Source organism: Cetorhinus maximus, chromosome 12, assembly GCF_964194155.1.
Source record: "Cetorhinus maximus chromosome 12, sCetMax3.hap1.1, whole genome shotgun sequence".
Lineage (NCBI taxonomy): Eukaryota > Metazoa > Chordata > Chondrichthyes > Lamniformes > Cetorhinidae > Cetorhinus > Cetorhinus maximus.
In genome coordinates, this window is record NC_135890.1 from 48268762 (window position 1) to 48292897 (window position 24136).

The 24136-nt window shown below is 42.0% G+C and overlaps 1 protein-coding gene across 1 annotated transcript in view; it reads left to right on the forward strand.

The window, feature by feature from the left end:
• The window catches only part of LOC144687422 (troponin T, cardiac muscle isoforms-like), a 63756-nt gene that overhangs the window by 22149 nt on the left and 17471 nt on the right, over nt 1-24136 (forward strand). The window contains exons 4-10 of the mRNA XM_078553558.1: nt 2841-2898; nt 5279-5395; nt 7399-7476; nt 11657-11770; nt 13886-13998; nt 15651-15741; nt 19926-19969. Of these exons, the coding sequence (XP_078409684.1) occupies nt 2848-2898; nt 5279-5395; nt 7399-7476; nt 11657-11770; nt 13886-13998; nt 15651-15741; nt 19926-19969 (608 nt within the window). The 5' untranslated portion in view covers nt 2841-2847. The remainder of the gene's footprint in view (nt 1-2840; nt 2899-5278; nt 5396-7398; nt 7477-11656; nt 11771-13885; nt 13999-15650; nt 15742-19925; nt 19970-24136) is intronic.

The window sequence follows — 24136 nt, forward strand, 5'->3', positions numbered from 1 at the left end:
TCGTCCCTAAGGCGAGTCCACCCAACTTTCACACTGTCCTTCCAGCAACATTAATCTGTGTTCAACTCACTATTGTTCCAGCATGTGAATGTGTAGTGCCGCAGCAACCGAGAAGCCTTACTTACCCATGGTGCTTTCTTCATTGCCATGCCAGAATTCCGCAGAGGAGCAATGCATTAGATGCCCAGGAGGCTTCGGGGGCGGGGGGGAATGGTGGCGTAGGTCGTAGAATCACTTGCGACACTGTGGCTTTTTCCTGCCACGTTCTCTTCATACAGTGGGAGGGTTCCTTTTTCCTGCTGGATACAGGATGTGCCTTTGGCCTTCAACCTCCTGGGCCAGGAGCTCCAGGTCCTGGTTACAGAGCCTGGGTGCCCTGTCTTTTTTTCTTTATTCTTTGGGACGTCACTAGACTAGTAATCCAGAGGCCCAGGCTAATGTTGCGGTAACAAGGGTTCAAATCGCACCATGGCATCTAGTGGAATTTAAATTCAGTTAATAAAATCTGGAATCAAAAGCTAGTCCCAGTAATGGTGACCACAAAACTATCATCGATTGTCATAAAAACCCATGTGATTCAATAATGTCCCTTTAGGGGGAGGAAATCTACCATCCTTACCTGGTCTGGTCTACAGGTGATGCCAGATCCACAGCAGTGTGGTTGACTCTTAACTGCACCCTGAAATGGCTTGGTAAGCCACTCAGTTCAAGGGCAATTAGGGATGGGCAGCAAAGGCTGACCTTGCCCACATCCCATCAAAAAATAAAGAAAAAAAGACAGGGCACCCAGGCTCTGTAACCAGGACCTGGAGCTCCTGGCCCTGGAAGTTGAAGGCCAGAGGCACATCCTGTATCCAGCAAGAAAAAGGAACCCTCCCACTGTCATGACGAGAGCCTGGCAGGAAATAGCCACAGTGTCGCAAGTGGTTCTACGACCTGCACTCAGGCAAGGTGAGTTGTTTGGCAGGAGCACACAGTTGTCACGGTGATGTGTATCAGCTGGGACACACTTGGCATGTACTTCTGCCCTCTAACATGGACAAATGAATGGCCATGTCAATCTTTTATGCCCAAGCGTTCATGGGGTGGCATGCGAATGCCCACTGTCACCCACTGCCACATTGAGGAGGCTCGTCCCTAGATGCAGGATAGAATGGCCTTCTATCCCTCATTATGTTGTACTTGCAGGAGAAGAGGGCTCACAATGCCAAGGAGATGGCCCAGACCTGAGGGAGACCAGCATGCCTGAGGGTAACTCATGCAGTCAAAGAAAGAGCCATGGCGATTACCAGGGTGCCCTCTGAGGCCAGTATCAGAGATGGCAAATCACCCATAGGTGCCAAAGGTGATATTAGAGACATATTAGAACATGGTTTCATTGGAGGGGATGATGGTGTTAGTGCACAAGAGAGGTGGACAGAGGATATTGGGCAGTTGGTGCATGGTGCTACAAGAAGGATGGGTTGCAGGCTAAGGGCTCTGCTGATATGGTTGTATGCAATGACCTCGAGTTGCATTTGCTCTCAAAATGCCCAAAACTTATTCTAACTATCTCATGTGTCTCGCACAGATCCCACCACCGTTCGCCCATCATTGCCCCCCTCCTCACGCCCCCAAGCCAGATCATCCCTCGGGCTTCAAGAGGAGGAAGAGATGTCCGAGGAAGCACTGTCGCATATGACCAGCCCTAATTAAGTGGTCCATGGGAACAATGGTGCCCTGTATGGATCCGGCCATGGGTACCCAGGCCTACTCCTTAGGCTGTCTTCCATTGTCAACCTCCTCCTCAGTGGCATCTCCACCTGAGGCATCAAGGTCCTCACCCTCCCCTGCCTCATCCTCTGATGAGAGGCCTCCAGCACCGGCCTCTGGCCCCAGGATGTGTACGCCCCTTTACTGTGCCATTTAATGCTGCAGGCTACCACTCTCCTTAACACCTTTGCAGATGAGTATTTTTAAAATTTATTCTTTCATAGGATTTGGGTGTCGCTGGTGGGGTCAGCATTTCTTGCCCATCCCTAATTGCTCTTGATTTAAGCAGCTTCCCAAAATCTTGGACCTCCCTCCCTAACAGCTCTGTGGGTGTACCTACACCAAATGGACTGCAGCAGTTCAAGAAGGCAGCTCACCACCACCACCTCAAGGGCAATTAGGGATGGCCAATAAAAGCTGGTCTAGCCAGCAACACAGACGTCCCATGAAAGAATTTTTTTAAAAAGTCTGCCTACTTCTAAGTCTGTAGTATCACCCATGTCCACCTTTTGCCTCAGTCCATCTATCGCTGAAACTCACACCAAGTCCTGCTCACCCACCAGCCCTGTGCTCACTGGTTGCAAGTGTCTCCCAGTCCCCAAAGGCTGTAATTTTAAAATTCTTACCTCCACGTTCAAATTCTCCATGACCTCGCCCCTCCCTATCTCTGTAGCTTCCTTTGGATGTACAACTCTCCAAGAACTCTGTTTCTGGTATGTTTCCATGACTCACCATTGGTGGCTGTGCCTTGTCATAAAAGCTCTAAGCTCTGGAATATCTTTCCATTTCTCTTTCCTCCTTTTTAAGACCCTGCTTTAAAGCCTAACTTTTCAACCAAGTTTTTGATCACTTGTCCTAGTTGTCTCTTTCTTTGGTTCAATGTTAGTTTTTGTTATGACACTTATTGTTTTGCAATGTTAAAAATGCTATAGAAGTGTATGTTGTCATTGTGCATTGTATTTTTGGATGAAAGATTAGTGACAGAGTAACCTTCATATTGCATCATTTATGACTCCCTACATTTTAAGTATATTGTCAATGCAGAAATTCAGAATTAATATTTAACTCAATCTGGCTTTCTCTTTTAGGTTATTTATGCAAAATCTTGCTCCCAAAATTCCTGATGGGGAAAAAGTTGACTTTGATGCAAGTATATTTCTTCCTTAATTCATTTGGGTACATACTCTGAATGATGTTGCCTGTGTGGTTCTTCCCTTGACAAGAGCATGGATCAGGAAAAATTGGCATTGATGTCTGTCTGGATGAATTCCAGGGCTCCTGATTTGCCAGTGATTAGTTTAGGTGACCTGAAAATTGGGAGTGCTGACCTCTGCGCTCAATTCTTCAGCTTGCACTCCGGTCAAGTGGGGCTCTGATTTAGAGAGAAGAGCTTCAAAATAATTTACACTTATGATGCCATATTTTGCTTTAATCTTGAAAACTGATATTTATTTATTCACTAAGGTTTTTGAATTCTGTAACTGCAACTTCAAAGTTTTTTTTTAAAACTATAATTAAACATTCAAAAGTAACTTGTAGTTCACCGGCTTTCTTTTTGGGTAATAAAAGTATTGAAGCAGATATCAATTAATGTTGCATCATTCATTGTTTTGGTGTCTAAAAATAATTTCTTTAAAATATGTTGACAACTTACTCCAAAATCGGGAGTTCTACCAACTGAACCAAACTGCCAGCACTGATACTATTCTGATTGTACTATTTACACATCCTCTGGAACCATTTTTATTCTTCACTTGTTCCATTAAAATCTCCTTTTACCACACTGTCATCCCTTTTGTCATTTAATTTCTGCTCTCTTGCACCCTATCACAGAGCTTCCCTTTTGCTCTTTCCCACTCCCCTTCTATCCCTGCCTCTGTATTTATTTAAAACCGCTTACATCTCTAACATGTTGCAGTTCCGACGGAAGGCCATTGACCTAAATAGTTGGGCAGAGTCTTATCAGCTGCATGGAAGCAGCTTTGGAGATGGAAGGAATTTAACAAAGTAGCGCATCAGGTCAGCTACCCAGCATGACTCTTCCCCCACCCCACCTTCCCCAAGCAATCCTGCCAGAGGCAGGTTTATACTGGCACCAGCAATCCAATGACTACCTGCCACTGCCAATCAGTGGCATTTAAGTGGCCACTTGTGGGCATATTGGCAATGCTACCAAAATCTTCCCATCCGCAGCCGAAGTTGGCAGATGGCTGGAGACGGCCTTTCAGCAAGAGAGAGGTCTCATTTATCTTTCCCTCATCTCCCCAGAGCCACATCTGTATGAGGGCCACAGCTACAGCCACAGGCCATCTTATGTGTTGCTGTGGCCACACTTATTTTTATACATTTTTTTTTGTGCTCAAAAGGTACCACCATCTTGACGCACTCTCACTGTCGCCCTCCTACATCAGCAGTGCCCGCCTCTCCCGGTGGAACTGCTAGCCACTCTCACCCTCAGGTGCTACCATTGATCCTCCCGCCTGTGCAAACTGCCCTCTGTCCTTTAATTGAACAGGGCTCCCAGAGACAGCCTGTTATGTGGCCACCTCCAGTAAGATCACACAAGTGGCAGATCTCAAAAACCATGAGGGTTGAGAACAAAAAATGGTCCCAAGTGCTGATGGGAAAACTAAGATGGTAAGATTCTGCCCATTAACACGTTTCTCTCCACAGATGCTACCAGACCAGCTGAGTATTTCCAGCATTTTCTGGTTTTAATCCAGATTTTCAGCATCTGGAGTATTTTCTTTTGCACGAACACTATTATTCTCTTCCTGGGGCATAAAAAAAATAAATTAGCGATAGATAGATAGATATATATGGATCAAATATACCAATTTGACCAAACCTCTAATAAAATCTCATTCATTTCATACCAGCACCTATGCTATACCTTTATTCATGACTAGGTAATGCAATTTAAAGATGACCCAAAAGATTTATGTTTTCTTGAAACAAAAGAACAAAAGCGCCAGCAACAAGACATCATATTAAATGATATTGTATTTTCCCTTCTATCCAAATAATTGGACAAGAATAAATTCTAATCAAAATGATTAGAGTTTAGGTATAAAAACACATTACCCCATGGTGTACCATATCTTTATTAGAGACAAATAAATCTGAAGGAGAATTTTACAAAAATCACACTCGGGACTCATTAGGAACACACATCAGGAATTTTGGCCATGATTTTCCACTATTTTCTGCGATATCACTTAATATGATATCTTGTTGCTGGCGCTATCGTTCTTTTGTTTCAAGAAAACATAAATCTTTTAGGTCACCTTTAAATTGCATTACCTAGTCATGAATAAAGGTACAACATAGGTGCTGGTTACGATTGTGCCCCAGTTGCCCACAGGCTCTCCTGCTGGCCAAGACTCCATGCTGAGTGTATAACTTTGTAGAATTGGCTTTGTATGCACAACTAAGGCACAGTCTCTAAAGATACAAATGACTTACATTGCTGATATAATTATTCCGTACTCTTCACTATCAATGTTATGTTCCTTTTTGTCTCTAGGACATTCAGAGAAAGCGTATGGAAAAGGACCTAGTGGAACTGCAAGCCCTCATCGAAGCTCATTTTGAGAGGAGGAAAAAAGAAGAAGATGATCTCGTTGCTTTAAAAGATAGAATTGTACGGTTTGGTTCAAAGGCTATATCTATAATAAAGCTAATGTCTAATAGTGCTACTTTTTGCAATTGTTACTCAGTGAGTGTATATAATTATCAAGTGTTGAGCTTGCCTGATGCTGTCTGTCTCCTAGAAATTTTAGACTAGCTATCTTGTAAAATCTTGGAATTGTGATTTGTCCTCTTTGTTTAAAAACCTAAAATAGTGTTGATATATATTTTTGGTCTATATGTTTGCAAAGAACAACAGTCCACCAGCATGCTGAATTATTGAGTGACATTTCAAGCTATGTCAGGTTGCCATTTAAATGCGTATCTTTTAAGCCCTGATTTTGTGTGAAAGACCCAAAGCTTAGTTTTCAGAGTTGTCACTGTTGGTTCTGAGTGTCACTGGATGGAATACAGACCATAGAATTGAGTGTAGAGGGGTCAGCACTGGACCCTGGACTCTATGCCCATTTCCCTGAGTGCGCCCATCAAGCAAGACTCTATTGCAAAGTTTGCGCAGAGTACTTTATATTTAACATTAAGTTGTAACCAAACCTACAACACATTAAGGCAGATGGCAGTAGTGTTTGGGTTTTGATAATTCTCACCAATGTCATGGCAGCCTCAATACAAACAGCATCAAACATTATCTGAAGACGCAAACCCACCTCACAGATTGGTGCTGTGGACCCACACATGTTAAGAGCTGGCTTGAAATTCCCTCTTTTTTTCATCCAAAGGGTGTTTGGAACCAAGTAAAACAGGATTTTTTTTTATTAAGCAGTCTGAATTATGTTCTAAGGCAGGTGCCAGATGTAAAAAACATAGCATGTTCACATAGTTTGCCAACCGTCCCCACATATATCAATTCTTGCCAAATAGATTGTAATCCTCTGACATGATGGTGTTAAAGATTCAAATACATTTTATGGGCAGTAATTTAATCAATAATTCTGTGTGCTTTATTTATTCCACCAACATATGTTCAGCAGCTGCTGTGCACGATGATGAGCACATGCACAGACAGGGTATATCACTGTGTTAAAGTAGCAACTATCATCAATATGACTGGGTTCTTTAATTTTATGCCTAGTTTTTAAAGCAATTATCTACAACTGACTAGAAAGTGAAATATGGAATTTTGTGGAGGCGATTATTCTCGGCTGCTGGCTGGAAAGCGGCAGAAGCCCCGCCTCGCCTCCCGCTGCATTTTGTTTCGTTCATCAGGCACTTGACAGGATAGCAGTGAGCCTTCTCCCAGGTCCAAGGACTGCAGGGAAAGCCCCGCCCACTGAGAGATGCTGGCCAATCAGAGGCTGGCAGCTCTATTGAACTGCAGCTATTGGTGACTGCTACCAGTATGACACCCTCCTGAAGCCTGGGATCATCGCTGAATCCCAGGCCAGAAGTGAATGATGACATGGGGAAGGGAGGGTGACGGGATCAGCAGCAGGGTGGCTCTCAGCAGTCACTCACCACCCCCCTCCCCTCTTTCCATGCCAGGATCCTCAATCAGGCACTGACTGCCTTTAAACAAGGGACCCCCCACTCCGGGAACCTGTAAGCAACCCTGCAAGGGTTTGCTTGTCATACGCCTCAAGTGGCAAGACCCCCTGTCCACTACTAGGTTAATACCAGCGGCGGTGGAATGAGGCCCTTAAGTAGGCATTAATTGTCCACTTAAGGGCCTCAATTGGCGGTGAGGTGGGAAGGTCGCCCACGGGCCTTCCATCCATGGACTTAATCAGAGTGAAGGTGGAAAGATGGTGGGGCTGACCTCAAGCTACATGGTAGCTCCTGTGGGAATATTTTCCATATCTCACTGGCAGCCCTTTCATCGAAAGAAAGACTTGCATAAATGTAGCGCCCAGTCACATGTATTCAGAAATGCCTCTTCGCGTCCAATTAATTAAGTCCAGTAACTGTTGTGATGTAGGCCGGTGTATACCTTCACTACCTTACAATTTATAAAGCATTCTTGTATCCAATCCTTTTTTATCATTATCGCTATATTCACAGGAAAAGCGTAGGGCGGAAAGGTCTGAGCAACAGAGAATCCGAGCTGAACTGGAGAAGGAGCGACTGAACCGAGTGGCTGTAAGTTTTATGAATCACAGTGCAGAGGCCAGAAAGGCCTTGGGTTCAATTGTTGATGCATTATCTTGCTTTAAGAACACAAATAGATTGCAAGGAAAGGCAAAAATTGGCCCAGATTCTTGATGTTCATTCATCACCATTCAGTGTAAATTGTGAAAACACCCCTTAGGGTGAATGTTTGGGAAGAACAGGATTGTACTAAGTTATGTTGGCTACTACACTCAGAACCTACTATGAATCACTGATCTATCTCTGACATGACCACTGGGGAGAGGTATCTTAGAGCACAGAAGGAGGCCTATATCCGCTCTTTGGAAAAGCTATCAATTTAGTTCCACTCTTTCCTTACATTTTACCTTACCCGAGGGTGGAAAAGGATCCTAGCATAAATAATACCTTGGAGGGATAAGACTAGTGTGGGAGGAGCTACTCCAAGTATGATGATGCAAGCTACGTACCTTGAAGTACCTCTGATAGTACAAGTCAACCTAAATTGAAGGGATTGCCAGGCTATACAATTATGTATATTGTTGAGTATTGAAAGACTGATGCCGGTCCAAAAGTTATGAACCATATGTGAGTAGTGTGTATTCGGGGTTTAATATATATTTTACATAACTGTTTTAACTCGGAACAATGCAGAGATGACACTAGTTTAAGTCTACAATAGGTTATTTACTGTGCTTTGCAATGTCTCAGCAATCACAGGATTTCTACATGCATGTTCACAGCTCTGGCTTCTCAGTTCTTTCACTGGGAGCTTCTGTTCACTTTAGCTCTCATAGGCCGTACCCAGGCTTAATCAGTCAAACACAGTGAATGGATCAGTCAGCAGACTGCTCTTGACATCAAGGTAGCAGTTGACCAAGTGTGGCATCAAGGGACCCTAGCAAAACTGGAGTCAATGGGAATCGGGGGGAAACTTTCTGCTGGTTGGAGCCATACCTAGCACAAAGGAAGATGGTTGTGGTTGTTGAAGGTCAGACATCTCAGCTCCAAGACGTCACTGCAGGAGTTCCTCAGGCTCGTGTCCTCGGCCCAACCATCTACAGCTGCTTCATCAATGACCTTCCTTCCATCATAAGATCAGAAGTGGGGATGTTCACTGATGTTCAGCACCATTAGCGACTCCTCATATACTAAAGCAGTGCATGTCCAAATGCAGCAAGACTTGGACAATATCCAGGCTTGGGTTGACAAGTGGTAAGTAACATTTATACCACACAATTGCCAGGCAATGACCATTTCCAATAAGAGAAAATTTAACCATCGCCCCTTGACATTCAGTGGCATTACCATCACTGAATCCTCCACTATCAATATCCTGGGGGTTACCATTGACCAGAAACTGAACTGGACTAGCCATATAAATACTGTGGCTACAAGAACTGGTCAGGAATACTATGGCAAGTAACACATCTCCTGACTCCCCCAAAGCCTGTCCCCCATCTACAAAGCACAAGTCAGGAGGGTGTTGGAATACTCCCCCCTTGCCTGGATAAGTACAGCTCCAACAACACTGAAGAAGCTTGATACTATCTAGGACAAAGCAGCTGGCTTAATTGGCACCCCTCCCACAAACATTCACACCCTCCATCACCAATAAATAATGGCAGCAGTGTGTACCATCTACATGATGCGTTGCAGAAACTCACCAAGGCTCCTTAGGAAGCACCTTCCAAACCCACACCTGCCACTATCTAGAAGAACAAGGGCAGCAGATACATGAGGCAGAATTTTGCCCTTGGCGCGCAGGCTCGGCGGGGGTGGTCGGGAAGCTGACCGCTGCCTGCGATCGGGCCCGGAAGGCAACTTCACGCTGGCAGGCCAATTAAGGCCCGCCCAGTGTGAAAAGTGAGCAGCAGTGCTGAGTGCTGCCTGTCCGGGCAGGGGGAGGAGTGCGAGCTGGGTGAGCGCAATCTTCGCGCATGCACATGAGTGCGGACTACACTACAGAGAGCTGCCTCAGGGAGCTGAAGATATATGAGAAAACATTTTTTAAAATAATAATGTAATGAAACATCCCTTCATGTGACTCTGTCACATGAGCAGGAACATGTTAATAAAAAAATAAAGTTTTTATTTGATTTTTATTTGGTTTTGGAAACCTCATCCCGCCTGTGGATGAGGTTTTCAAAAAAGCACAAAGGCTGTTTGGCCTTTTCACCTGCCCACCAACCGTGAGGTTGGATGGGCAGCGAAAAATTTATTTTAATTAACTTGTTAAATAGCCTTGGCCTTTTAATTGTCGGGGGGCCCGACGTCATTGCACGTAATTTCACGCTCTGTAAAAATTTTACCCATGGGAACACCACCACCCAGAAATTCCCCTCCAAGCCACTCTCCATCCTGACTTGGAAACATATCGCCGTTCCTTTACTGTTGCTGGATCAAAACCATAGAACTCCCTCCATAACAACACTGTGGGTGTACCTACACCACAGGGACTGCAGCAGTTCAAGAAAGCAGCTCACCACCACCTTCTCAAGGGCAATTAGGGATGGCCAATGAAGCCCACATCCTGTAAAAATGAAATTTTAAAAAAAAATCAGACACAGATTAGTTAAACCATTGAATATGACACTTTAAAACATTAGTTGATTAATTTTTGGATGCTTGAAGCTAAAGGGCAATAGGTTGAGTTTTTTTAATTTAGGCTCACAATACAAATTTATTTTATTTCCGAGCTGCCTGCAGTCTCCAAGGCTTTAGGCTTTTATGGAGCAAATCAATAACAGTTTAGGAACTATATGGCAAAATTTGTAACTTAATCATTTTAAGACAGCAATGCATAGGACTGAAATTTTTCTTTAAAAATCCAATTAATACTTTATATTTTTTAACTTTCTGCAATAAATCTTCCCTTTGTGTTTTCATCTTTGTTGTGGGAATATTGTCCTCATACATATGGTATACACTGGGAGGCAATTTCCTCCCTGAAGTTTGGACAGAATTATTATACCAATACAAAACCACACTGGAAATAGATACAAATGGACTGGCTAATATTTACCGAATTTAATGATAATGGCAGATGAATAAAATAAGCGTAAGAAGCACCTCACCAAGATTGCAAGGCGGAATTTTACAACTAAGATATTCATGAAAAGTAAATTGTAGCCCAAATAATTTTAACAAATTGCATAGAACATCCAAATTCTAATGGTGTTGATGAACATTATGTTCTGGTGAAACAGGAACAGTATTCTATCATTTCAAAATTTATGCCTGGAAAACTTCTGTATTTTGAGAAAAGAAAATAAAGAAGTGCAACATCATGATTTAGCTCAGGTATCTATAAGTGTACAATTGATGACTTCATAGGATAACTACTATAGACAGGGAGGGGCAGGAAATTCTTAAATTACCTGTTAAAAATGCTTATCCAGAACCTGATCTATCTATCATGAACAAATTTTCCTCCTCTACCCTACCTAGAGACCATTCTGAAGATTGCTTACACTTTTTTTTGTATATAAAAATGTTTCCTGACTTCTGTCCTAAACTCATTGTAACCCATATGGCCCTTACTGTAGCCTCCTGGCTTACTATCTCTACAGACCTAAGTTTCTACAAATCACAAAATTTTAAACCAAAATGGCAGATGTTATATTATAAACAAACCCTGAATGGTTGTGTACTAATTAATTTATCGAAACTTGAGGTTGTAAAATGTGTATTCAATTAATTCAGAAGTATTCATGCATTAAGTTTTGTGAGCTTAATGTAAGAATTGGAAACTAAAGCGAGGAAACTCAGAGGATGGGTTTGGCCCATGAAGAGTGGCAGTAGTGGACTGGTAGTCATGCAACATTAATTCTGCTTTGAGAAAGGTGATAGGACTGGTGAATGAAATTGGAAGTATATTAGCACTGAAAACTAACATAATGATCAAAGAGCAATTGCAAAAGTTAATTACAGAGTAAATTTTCATCTTTAATGTTTCCAGACTAAGGGAGCTACAGTAGCCTGGTGGTTATAATAGTAGATTGCCAAGCCAGATGTCGTAAGTTCAAATAACACAATAGAAATATTTGCAGACTAGAACTCTATGCACTGGTAGCACAGATCAGGAATTGCCTGAACGCACTTGAGCTGTGCAAAGCTTTGCAATGAGACCACAAAAGACCAACACTGAATCCCAATATTTTTAAAAAATGTTAAAATGACTGTTCCATAGGAAGAAAAGGCAAGAAAAGAAGAGGAAGAACTTCGGAAAAAAGTAGAAGAGGATTTCAAGAAGAAGAAGGTTCTGTCTAACATGTCACTGCACTATGGAGGCTACCTACAGAAGGTACTAGATGTGTCTTAACACTCCAGAATCACAGAATTGTTACAGGGCAGAAGGAAGCCACCAGGCAACTCGCCCAGTGCCACTCTCCTGCCCTCTCCCCATAACCCTGCACATTCCTCATTTTTAGATAACTATCTAATTCCCTTCTGAATGCTTGGATTGAACCTGTCTCCATCACACACTCAGGCAGTGCATTCCAGACCTTAAAGCCTCACTGCGCGTAAACGTTTTTCCTCATGTTGCTTTTGCTTCTTTTACAAATTACTTAAATCTGTGCCTTCTCGTCCTTGATCCTTTCAGGAGTGGGAACAGTTTCTCCTTATCTACTCTGTCCAGATCCTTCATGATTTTAAATGCATCTATCAAATCTCCCTTTCCTCTTTTTTTCTCCAAGGAAAACAGCCCTATCTTCTCCAATCTACCTTCATAACTGAAGTTCCTCAATCCTAGAACAATTCTTGTGCATATTTTCTGCACTCTCTCCAGGCCTTCACATCGTTCTAAAGTGTGGTGCTCAGAGCTGGATGCAGTACTCTAATTGAGGCCAAGCTAGTGTCCTATACAAGCTCAACGTAACTCTGAGCAGTTGTACTCTATGCCCCTATTAATAAAGTCCAGGATGCTGTATGCTTTATTAACTACGCTCTCAACCCGTCCTGCCACCTTCAATGATTTATGCTCATATACACCCAGGTCCCCCTGCTCCTGCACCCTCTTTTGAATTGTGCCTTTTATATTATATTGTTTCTCCATGTTGTTCCTACCAAAAGTAATCATATTTCTCCACATTGAACTTCATCTGCCGCCTGTCCACCCATTCCACCAACTTGTCTTATGTCCTTTTTAAGTTCTACACTATCCTCCTCTCAGTTCATAATACTTCCAAGTTGTCTGTCAACTGCAAACTTTGAAATTGTGCCCTGTCTAGGTCTAGGTCATTAATATATACTAGGAAAAGCAAGGGGCTCAATACTGACCCCTGGGGAACTCCACTACAAACCTTCTTCCAGCCCGAAAAACATCCACTAAACACTACTGCGTTTCTCGTTACTCAGCCAATTCCTTATCCTTGTTGCTATTGTCCTTTTTATTCCGTGAGCTATAACTTTACTCACGAGTCTGCTGTGTGGCACAAATGCCTTTTGTGAGTACATGTACATCACATCAATTGCATTGTCCTCATCAAACCTCTCTGTTACCTATTCAAAAAACTCCAAGTTAGTTAAACATGATTTTTCCTTAAAAAATCAATGCTGGCATTCATTAATTGATCTGCATTTGTGACTATTAATGTTGCCCCAAACTATTGTTTCTGAGTTTCCTCACCACCGGAGTTAAACTGACTGGCTTGTAGTTGCTGCGCTTTACACCATTTTTTGCAATTCTCCAGTCCTCTGGCACCACCCCTGGGTCTAAGGAAGACTGAAAAATTATGGCTAATGCCTCTGCAATTTCCACTCTTTCTTCTCTTGGTATCCTTGGATGCATCTCATTCTGTCCTAGTTCCTTTTCCACTTTAAGTACCGAGAGCCTATCCAATACCACCTTACCAATTTTAAACAATTCTAGTATCTGAATTAGCTCACCTTTTACCCATATCCTGGGTAGCATCTTCTTCCTTGGTAAAGCAGATGCAAAATATTCATTTAATATCTCAGCTATGCCCACTGCCTCTATTTGTAAACCCCCATTTTGGTCCCTAATTTGCCCTATTCCTATTTTTACCAGCCTTTTACTATTGTATGCCTATAGAAGAATTTGAGATTTCATTTTATGTTGGCTGCAAGTTTCTTCCATATTCCCTCCTCGCATTTCATTCCCCCACCACTACCACCACCACACAATACCACCACCACACAACACCTCCCCCCGCACCCCCACCACCCCCCAACATCTGTCATTAAAGTGCATATTGTAACATTTTACATGTATGAGCCAAGTAAATTCATATTTATTTAGCAAGGTTAGGGATTCATATACTTGGATTTAGTTATGCTAAAGAGAATCATTGGTTTCTACAATTTAGTAGATAACTAAGCATTTTATATATGGAGTCAGTGGAATGGGCATGATGTGATGGTAAAATACTTAACAGCCAAATTATCATTTTGGTAGACTGAAGGCCGTAGAGGTGGCAGGAAGCAAACTGAGCGAGAAAAGAAAAAGAAGATTCTGGCAGACAGACGCAAACCTCTTAATACCGAGCACCTTAGTGAAGACAAACTCAAGTAAGCTTGCAAGCAAGATCTGCAGTAGCTGCAAAAATAGTTGCCATGGTGATGAATTGTAAGCTTAGTACAAGTGCTGCCAGGACCCGCTAACCTTTTATCAGTTTGTTAACTGTGACAAATGCTAGCTGATTTTGTTAATGTGTTCCTGGTATCTCTGTTTAAACTGCCAGCTGTATACTATGTTGTAGATTTGGATCAGCTATCTCAAATCAAGGAACAAAATTAAGGTTTTTATTAACCGAGGTTTCTCACCCACAGTGGTTGACAGGCCCCTCAACTGTGTCCAACCCATCTCCTGCGCCTCTGCCCTCACACCTTCCTCTCCCTCCCAGAACCATGATAGGGTCCCTCTTGTCCTCACTTTTCACCCCACCAGCCTCTGCATTCAAAGGATCATCCTCCGCCATTTCCGCCTACTCCAGCATGATGCCAGCACCAAACACATCTTCCATTCACCCCCCTCCTCTGTCAGTATTCCGTAGGGAACATTCCCTCCGGGACACCCTGGCCCACTCCTCCATCACCCCCAACATCTCAACCCCCTCCAATGACACCTTCCCATGCAATCGCAGAAGGAGCAACACCTGCCCCTTTACTTCCCCCCTCCTCAACGTCCAAGGGCCCAAACATTCCTTCCAAGTCCGCTTCAGTTGTACTTCCCTCAATTTGGTCTACTGCATTTGCCGCTCCCAATGCGGACTCCTCTACATTGATGAAACCAAACGCGGACTGGGTGACCGCTTTGCTGAACACCTGTCCGCAAGCATAACCCAGACCTTCCTGTCGCTTGCCATTTCAACACACCACCCTGCACTCATGTCTGTCCTTGGCCTGCTGCAACATTCCAGTGAAGCTCAACACACACTGGAGGAACGGCACCTCATCTTCCGATTAGGCACTTTACAGCCTTCTGGACTTAACATTGAGTTCAACAACTTCAGATCATGAACTCTCCCCTCCATCCTCTCCCCTTTTTGATCCCCTTTTTCCAAATATTTATTATTTTTTAATTTTTATATATATTTTTTCCCACCTATTTCTATTATTATTATTTTTAAAATGTATTTCTATTCATTGTTTTATCCCCATCTTTTAGCCTATTTTGATCTTTTCTCCCACACCGTCACCTCCCCCCAACCCACCCCCATTAGGACCATCTGTCACTTGTTCATCCTGCTTTCTATCCTTAATGTTACCTCCTCCTTTAGCCAGTATCACCACCATCAACACCCCTGCGACCTTTTAATGACATCCTTTGCAATCTCTCCTTTGCTTCCACCTATCACTGGCCCTCTATCCAGCTTCACACCTGTTCCCCCCCGCCCTGTTAAGCAGAGTCATACAGACTCGAAACATTAACTCTGCCTTTCCACATATGCTGTCAGACCTGCTGAATTTATCCAGTAATTTTTGTTTTTGTTTCAAATTTCTAGCATCCGCAGTATTTTGCTTTTAACATTTTTATTGTCCACTTCTTCCAGTATTACTCTCCTTTGAGGAATTGGGCACCTCTCAACAGTTTTGAGCAAAGATGTGGAGTATTTCTAACTACACAATTTGTTGAATTAGGGCATTGATACATGTACACTTGTATGTTTATAAGAGAATATACAACAGACATAGCCTATCATACTATCTGTCATATTTAGGGAGAAGACAAAGGAACTCGCAGATTGGCTGATGCAACTTGAGGGAGAGAAGTTTGACCTGTCTGAAAGACTGAAGAAGCAGAAATACGACGTATGTAGAGTTTTTACATCTTTCGTTTTAACATGTGCCCTTTGTTAGAATCACAGAATTTTACAGCACACGAGGAGTTGATTCATCCTATTTTGTCAATGCTGGTTCTCGTACAAAGCTATTCTTGTACTCATTTAAAAATTGCCACTTAACACATTATTGCCTAAGTGTTTGAGTCATTGTGGGACCAAATCGGCTCAATGTCTGCTTTTTTGTTGTGAGAAATGCTGCTTTACTTATACCTAGGTCTGAGCCATTCATATCTTCCTAATATTCCTACCACTATCCACAAATATAAATAGCCTTGTTGCCCATTAATCATTGCAACTCTAAGCAATACTTTTGCTGCCTAAAAATGAATGAATACAAGATCAATAATGTACTACCCTGACAGATAGATGGTCTGAATGGTTCAGACCTGGGTATAGTAAAGCAGCATTTATCACAACGAGCAAGCAGAAATTGAGCCTATAAGGAAATAAATGTAGGTGTGGTCTTTTAGATGTAGTTCTACAGAAATTCTGTAAGCAGTTTTCTGTCAATGAATTAGGGTTGGATAGAAATTTTGTCCACTTCATAGATGTGCCCTTGAACCCATTCATAATTCCAGTGTCAGTCATTTGCATACTATCAGCAGGCACAACTGGGGTGCCCACCTCATTTGACGGAACTAAAGGAAATTTGTTGCAACCATGTTAGTTGTGAATTTGCCTCCTGTAGTTAATTATTGTTGTAAGAAAAGTAGAGCTTCAAAATACAATTTCCCCCACACTGAGAGGCTGTTGGCAATACTAGATTCTAGTGGGACACTCTTAACCTATTATGGCCTGGGCATAAATGCTTGCATTATATATCTCCCTCATTTGCATGGCATCATAATATGCCAGCCTTCAAAGCAAAGAAAAACTTTGGCAGAAGGAAAAAGGGTTGAAAGTGGATGCCTTTGGGTCCGAGCCTATTTTTACGCAGATTTAAGGGTTGAAATTCAGCTCCATTGACTTCTAAAAAGATTCTTCTATTCACAGCCTAGGTAGTATTATATTCACTTCACAGTTCTTTAGTCACTGGTTCAAGTCTAGTACAGTAACTGAATGAAACTTAAATTGTCCAACCGCTCTAAAGATGATTCTATTGTATGAACACAAGATAACAAGCAAGAAAATAAAAGCTGATCCATTTGGGCCTGTACGACACTGGCATAGTGGCACCTTACATGCTCCATTAGCCAACCAGCCCCTGCCTGTTGTACAGTCTCTCCAACATAATCACTTCTGCAGCTGCTCGTTATGTAACCACAAGAATTACAATTTGGAGAAGGAAACGTTGATAAAGTGACTCTGTTGCTGTTAGTCCTCTAGTGGCAAATTTTGTATTGATTACTTTGTATGTGATGCATTTTTTGTTTACTCATTAGAAAATGGAATAGAATAACTTATTAATTATTTAGGCATCCAAAGTTTGAGAATTATTGAAGCATTAGGATCATACAACACAGGAAACCATTCAGCCCATCGTGTCTGTACCAAATCTTTGAAAGAGCTATCCAATTAGTTCAAGTCCTGAGCTCTTCCCTTATAGCCCTGTAAATGATTCTGTTTCAAGTGGATATATCTGTGTGTGTGTGTGTGTGTGTGTGTGTGTGTGTGTGTGTGTTTATAATTTCCTTTTGAAAGTTATTTCAGAATGAATCTACTTCACCTACCCTTTCAGGCTGTGCATTTCAGTTCATCACAACCTGCTGTGTAAATGCATTTCTTCTTGTCTCCCCTCTGTTTCTTTTGCCAATTATCTTAAATCCAATTCCTCTGGTTATCATACCTGACAGTGAAACATTAAATAAGGAAAAAATTACTATCAAAACCTAACATAATTTTGAACACCTTTTCTCTGCACAAAGAAAAATTCCAGTCTTTCTAATTTCTCCACATAACTGAAGTCCATATCCCTGATATAATTGTTATAATTCTAGAGCAATTAGGAATGAGCAACAAATGTTAGCCTTGCCAGCAATGCCCACATTCCAATAAAAAGAATACAAATATGTAAATGACCTCTGCACACTCTTCGAGGTCTTAACATTCTTCCCAAAGTATGATGCCCAGAATTGAACACAGAACTCCAGCTGGGGCCAAATGGGTGATTTTATAAAGGTTTAGCATAACGCCTTTGCTTTTGTATTCTTGTGCCTCTGTTCTAAACCTATGATCATGCAAGATTTTAACAGCCCTCTCAACTAGGAATTTGAATTAGCCAGCAAAAAAACTTGTTTTGTATAAGAGCTATGGTACAAATTATAGATTCCGACTTGACATTAATAGACCCTAGTTGAGAAATTCAGGTGCAGCTCTTTATTTTATATACCTACTAGACGTCTGGCCACAGTCAAAGCTCAGAATTAATCATTACAACATAAGCTACATAGAAATAATCTGGAATATTTTTTTCTTATTCTATCAACTGGATTGAAAAGAAAAATAATGGCCAGGATTTCCTGGTCGGCGAGTGGGGGGGGCGGGGGGCAGGGCCCGCTCGCCAATGCGTAAAATGACGCGGGATGACGTTGGGCAGAACTCCCGACGTCACCCCGCGTCATTTCAATTTTCAGGTAGGCGGGGGCTCAGCAGAATCAGCTGTGCGCCCGCCGACCTGTCAGTGGCCAATTGAGGCCATTGACAAAGTCATTAAAGTAATTAGTGGACCTGCCCGTCCAACCTTAAGGTTGGCGGGGAGGCCGGGAGCCCTGATGGGCATTGGAAAAAACACGAAACCTCATCCACGGGCGGGATGAGGTTTCATGTAGGTTTTAAAAAATGTAATAAAAGTGTCTTTGAAAGTGATGGACATGTCCCAACTCATGTGACAGTGTCACATGAGGAGACATGTCAGGGAAATTTTTTTCTATTTTTAAGATTTTTTATTGTGGAGCACTTAACCTCAGGGAGATGAGTGCGCTCTTTCATGCGCATGTGCGAAAGAGCGCACTCTTGGCTCAGGGAATCCCCCCCAGCCCGCACAGGGAGCACCCATGTAAAATAGCAGTGCGCCCCCAATTGGGGGCGCCGATTGGAGGCGGGCCTCCATACACCTCCACACGCCCGCTCCTAAACTTCCCATCCAATGGGGGGAAAATTTTGCCCAATGAAATCTAACATACTTGTCATAGTTTCAGTGCATCTTGCCCCATAATGAGTGCGTTTTGTATCAGTAAACAGAGAGCAGTATGAACATGGATATCATGGAGAGACCCATGGCTGACTCATACGAGCATACAAATTAGGAGCAGGAATAGGTCATTCGGCCTCTCGGCCGATCTGATTGTGGCCTCAACTCTACTTTCCTCTCTACCCACTTTGACTCCCTTGTCAATCAAGAGTCTCTCTAACTTAGCCTTAAAATATTCAATGACCCTACCTCCACTGCTCACTGGGGAAGAGAATTCTACAGACTAATGAACTTCTGAGAGAAAAAAATTCTCCTCATCTCTGCCTTAAATGGGAGACCCCTTATTTTTAAACTATGTCCTTCACACTCATTCACTGAAGAAAACTGTGGAAGAAATAAACATATAATGAGGGAAAAGAGTAACTGCAAAGCATTTGACTATATTTATTGATCATAATTAATTTATGTTCTGAGATTAGCAGAACTGACTACTAGTTATAATAATGGCCTGGTCAACATTTATGTCTCAATTTGTGAAATCTTGCTGGGAATGAATTGGCCACATTTCCTATCTGACAACAATGACTAGAACACTTTAAAAGTATTAATTGGTTGTAAAGCATTTCAGAGTTTTCTGAGGCCATGAAAAGTGCTGTAAAAATGTGCATTTATCAAATATTGACTGAGTTACAGATGAATTAATTTGGGCATGACATTAGTTTTTTTCTTACTTTCATTCTGGTAATGAGCTGCACATATGTTTATCTTAATGATTAACAATTGGGGAAAAAATGACTAGAATGACTAAGACTAAATGACTAGAATGTGCACCTTTCGGCTTGGAGTGTAATAGGCTTCATACAAGATTTAGTGGTTAAGTTAGAAGAAGAACACCGCTGGACTGAGGCATATAGCTTGTTGTTTTCGATACAGTCTCACTGTTCACTTCAGCCTGAGGTCCCAAACTCACTAGGAGTTTATAGGCTGGAAAATAATGTTGTTACAAATATTGTTGTTTCCAGATCAATGTGCTGCAGATTCGAGTCCATGAGCAGATGGGAAAATTGTAAGTAAAAACGCTAACAGAAATTTCCCTTTGTCTTGGGAGTGTCAGTCCTGTGTCTTTCTGTTTTGTGTGCAGAGAATAGATCACTGGATTGCTGAGTCATTCCTAATATTAACAAAAAGACCCAATAAACACCAACAAACTGAAAACTGTACAATTCCTGCTGAGTAGGACATGGAAGAAGGTCCCATTTTGAATTAATTATTTGTACAAGCCTTTGCTGAACCTGACTTCTATATGTGTTGTTTACAGATGATAGTGTGTTTCAAATCACCTAATTATTTAACTCATAGGAGTTCACACTCTTTTAAATAACAGCACAGATCAGTCATGATTTCTCTTTCAATACAGAAGTTGAAGCAAAAAAGCACTTCCAATGGACATGCAATTCTGATGAAGTATTAAATGAGCTGTACACCAGTATTCAGATTTCATCATCAAAAATGAACTCTATTAATCTCTCAAATTAGCAAGGTCAAAACTACAATCAGTTTCTTGAAGCAATTGAAATTCTCAGTTTTAACACTTGAATTGATTACCACCCACCCCTTCTGATCCCCACCCAACCTAATATCCCTCAGCTTTAGCTAGCTTTGAGAACATCTGAAACTATTTTATATAGTTGTTATGTAGGTGGCGTTATACATACAATTGTGAAGATTTCCTCTGGTTGGAATTTTGAAAGAATGAAAAGTAGAATCTTTTGAATGTATTCATGATCTTGATAGAAATATCAACCGCAGGAAATCTTATTGAGTGAACTTGTAAGATCCATATTTATAGACATAGAACATGTAAAATTCTGAGGGGGCCTGATGGCTAAAGGCTGTGAGGCTGTTCCACTTGTTAGACTGTCTAGAACTAGGGGTCATGGTCTCAGGATAAGGTGTTGGCCATTTCGGAGATGAGGAGACATTTCCTGACTCAATGTTGTGAATCGCTAGAATTCTCTAACACAGAGGGCGTGGGATGTCACAGAGTATGTTCAAGACTGAGAGTGGTGATAGGGTGGAAAAGTAGAGTTAAGCTAGAAGATTGAATGGCGGAGCAACGGATGCAAGGGTTCGTGTGGCCGCCTCCTTTTCCTATTTCTTATGTTCTTGCCGTCTTAACGTCAGTATATATATATATATATAACTTCAGTGTCATGATCGCCTCTGTGTCAGAAGGCCATGGGTTCAAGACCCACTCCAGGCCTTCTGTTGATAAGATAAAGATTGACAACAGAGTGCAGTACTGAGAGAGCGCTGCACTGTGGTAGGTGCCATCTTTCAGTTGAGATGTTCAAATCAAGAACCTGTCAGCCCTCTCTAATGGATGTTCAAGATTCTATGCCATTATTTTGATGAAGAGCAGTGCAGTTACCCCTGGTATCCTGCCCAATATTTATCCAAAATCGGATTATCTGCTCATGATCCCACTAATGGCAATGTGATATTGCTGTATGCATATTGGCTTCTGCGTTTCTTACATTACAACAGTGACTACACTTCCAAAGCACTTTTTTTTTGGCTATAAAATACTGTTGGACATCTGGGTGGTTGTAAAAGGTGCTATGTAAAGGCAAGTCTTCTCCATACCATCAGTTCTTTCAATAACATTTTCATATTTGTAAATCTAATTTTGAATTATTCTAAATCCTTTGTATTATGTGTGTGTTTTACTGCACAATTGCACATCAAATTTATTTAACAACAGCTAAAAATGCATTTGCCCCATATTTTGGGTCACAATTCACAATATGTTTACAATGTTTCTTTGGAGGAAGCAGAATGGAAATGTGGTGCTTCCACCTCATTACCATGATTGTAGCGTGGGGCCAAACACTTTCCTGGCTGCTAGCTGCCTTATCATGTTTCCAGCTGCCTCTGCGCTCAACAGGGGACTGAGCAGTGTTGTACTGATAGCACGTAGTACAGCCAGTCTGCTCCTCTTAAAGGCATTCTGGCCCTCTTAAAGGGAAATTTGAAACCTACAAAACGGATCACGAGGACAGAGAGAGAGAGTGAGTTTCAGGGTGATCGATCCAGCGCCAAAACCATTCATGGTTGAGGTAGGTAGGGGGGAAGAGATGTCCTGCTTCCACAGAAGGTCAGGAGGCTCGCAACAACCACCTGTAGGGGGTAGTGGGAGGTAGTAGTCGAGGAGGTCAATTCTAAGAGTCTGGACTTGAGGACCTTGCAGCAATCCCACAAGAAGTCTAATGACGACATATGGGTGCTCAAAGACAATTAATTCATCTTCAAATGACATCTGTTACCCACCACACGGCTAACTTCTCATGCTGCTCAACGCACCACATTCCCATCACTCACCCAGCTCTATTCCCTGGCATATGGGACGTGTGCCTAACATCCAATTACTCCACCTTACCATCACACACTTACCAATCCTGCAAACCTCACACCCAACTCCCACTGGCTTCATGTACATGCAGCTATTCAGCTTTAGTATACATATTACCCAAACACAACACGACACAATCACTGACATTCTACCTTCTCTCTTGCAGGAAAAGGTGGCCCACAATAGAAGAGAGCAGAGCAGACTATGCCACCAATTTGGTGTCATCAGTAAATTTTGAAATTGTACTTTGAATTCCTGAGTCCAAATCATTTGTAAATTGTGAACAATTGTTCCATCACCATGTGGAAAACACTGCCTAACTTTTGCCAGCCTACTCTTAACCCCGACTTTATATTTTCTGATCTGTAGCCAATTTCTGCTACTTTATCACCTGAGTCTAATGCAACTATCAGCGAGAAAAAAATATTTCTGGATCAATAGCTACCTTTTAAAGGAACTGGATCAAAACTGAATAGAGGATCAAGGGGTGTTGGCATATTAATAAATCTGATGATAGTGAAAGAAGAAAGCTTGGGCAGGATTTAAGAGCATTTTCTGTATTAAAAGTTTGATATCAGTATTGTAAAACCTGCTGCTATCCACCACATCACACGAGTGGCCTCCCTCTTATGCTTTAACAGAGAACATAAGAAATAGGAGCCATTTGGCACCTCAAGCCTGCCCCGCCATTCAATATGATAATAGTCGATCTGCCCCAGGCCTCAACTCCTCTTTCCTGCCAGCCCCTCATAGCCCTCAACTCCTCTATTTCAAAAATCTATCTACGCCTCTTTAAATACTCTGTGACCTTGCCTCCACAAATCGCTGGGATAGAGAATTCCAGACATTCACTACCCACTGAGAAGAAATTCCTTCACATCTCAGTTTTAAATGAGTGTCCCCTTATTCTGTAACTATGTCCCCTAGTTTGAGATTCCCCCACTACTGGAAATATCTTCTCAACATCTACCCTGTCAAGCCCCCTCGGAATCTTGTACGTTTCAATAAGATCACCCCTCATTCTTCTAAACTCTAATGAATAAAGGCCTGACCTGTTTAGCCGTTCTTGATAAGTCAACCTCTTCATCCCAGGAATCGGCCTAGTGAATCTATTTTGAGCTGTGCCTAATGCCAGTATATCCTTTCTTAAATACAGGGACCAAAACTGTACACAGTACTCCAGGTGTGGCCTCACCAACACCCTGTACAGCTGTTACAAGACTTCCCTATTTTTTAAACGCCAACTTCCAAGCAATACAGGCCAAAATTCCATTTGCCTTCTTAATTACTTGCTGCACATGCATGCTAACCTTTTGTGTTTCATGCACAAGAACACCCAGATCCTTCTGTGCTGCACTTTTTTGGAGTTTCTCTCCATTTAAATAATAGTCTGCCTATTGATTCTTCCTTCCAATGTGCATGACTTCACACTTTTCTACGTTAAACTCCATCTACCTAGTTTTTGCTTGCTCACTCAACTTATCTATATCCCCTAGCAGATTCCTTATGCCCTCATCACAACATGCCCTCCCATCAATTTTTGTATCATCAGCAAATTTGGATACATTACACTCTGCCCCCTCCTCCAAGTCACTAATATAGATAGTAAATAATTGAGGCCCTAGGACTGGTCCTTGTGGCACTCCACTAGTTACGTCTTTTCAGCCTGAAAAAGACCCATTAATCCCGACTCTGTCTTCTGTGTGTTAACCAATCCTCAATCTATGCTAATACATTACCCCCAATACCGTGAGCTCCTATCTTGTGCAATAGCATTTTATGTGGCACCTTATCGAATGCCTTCTGGAAATCCAAATACAC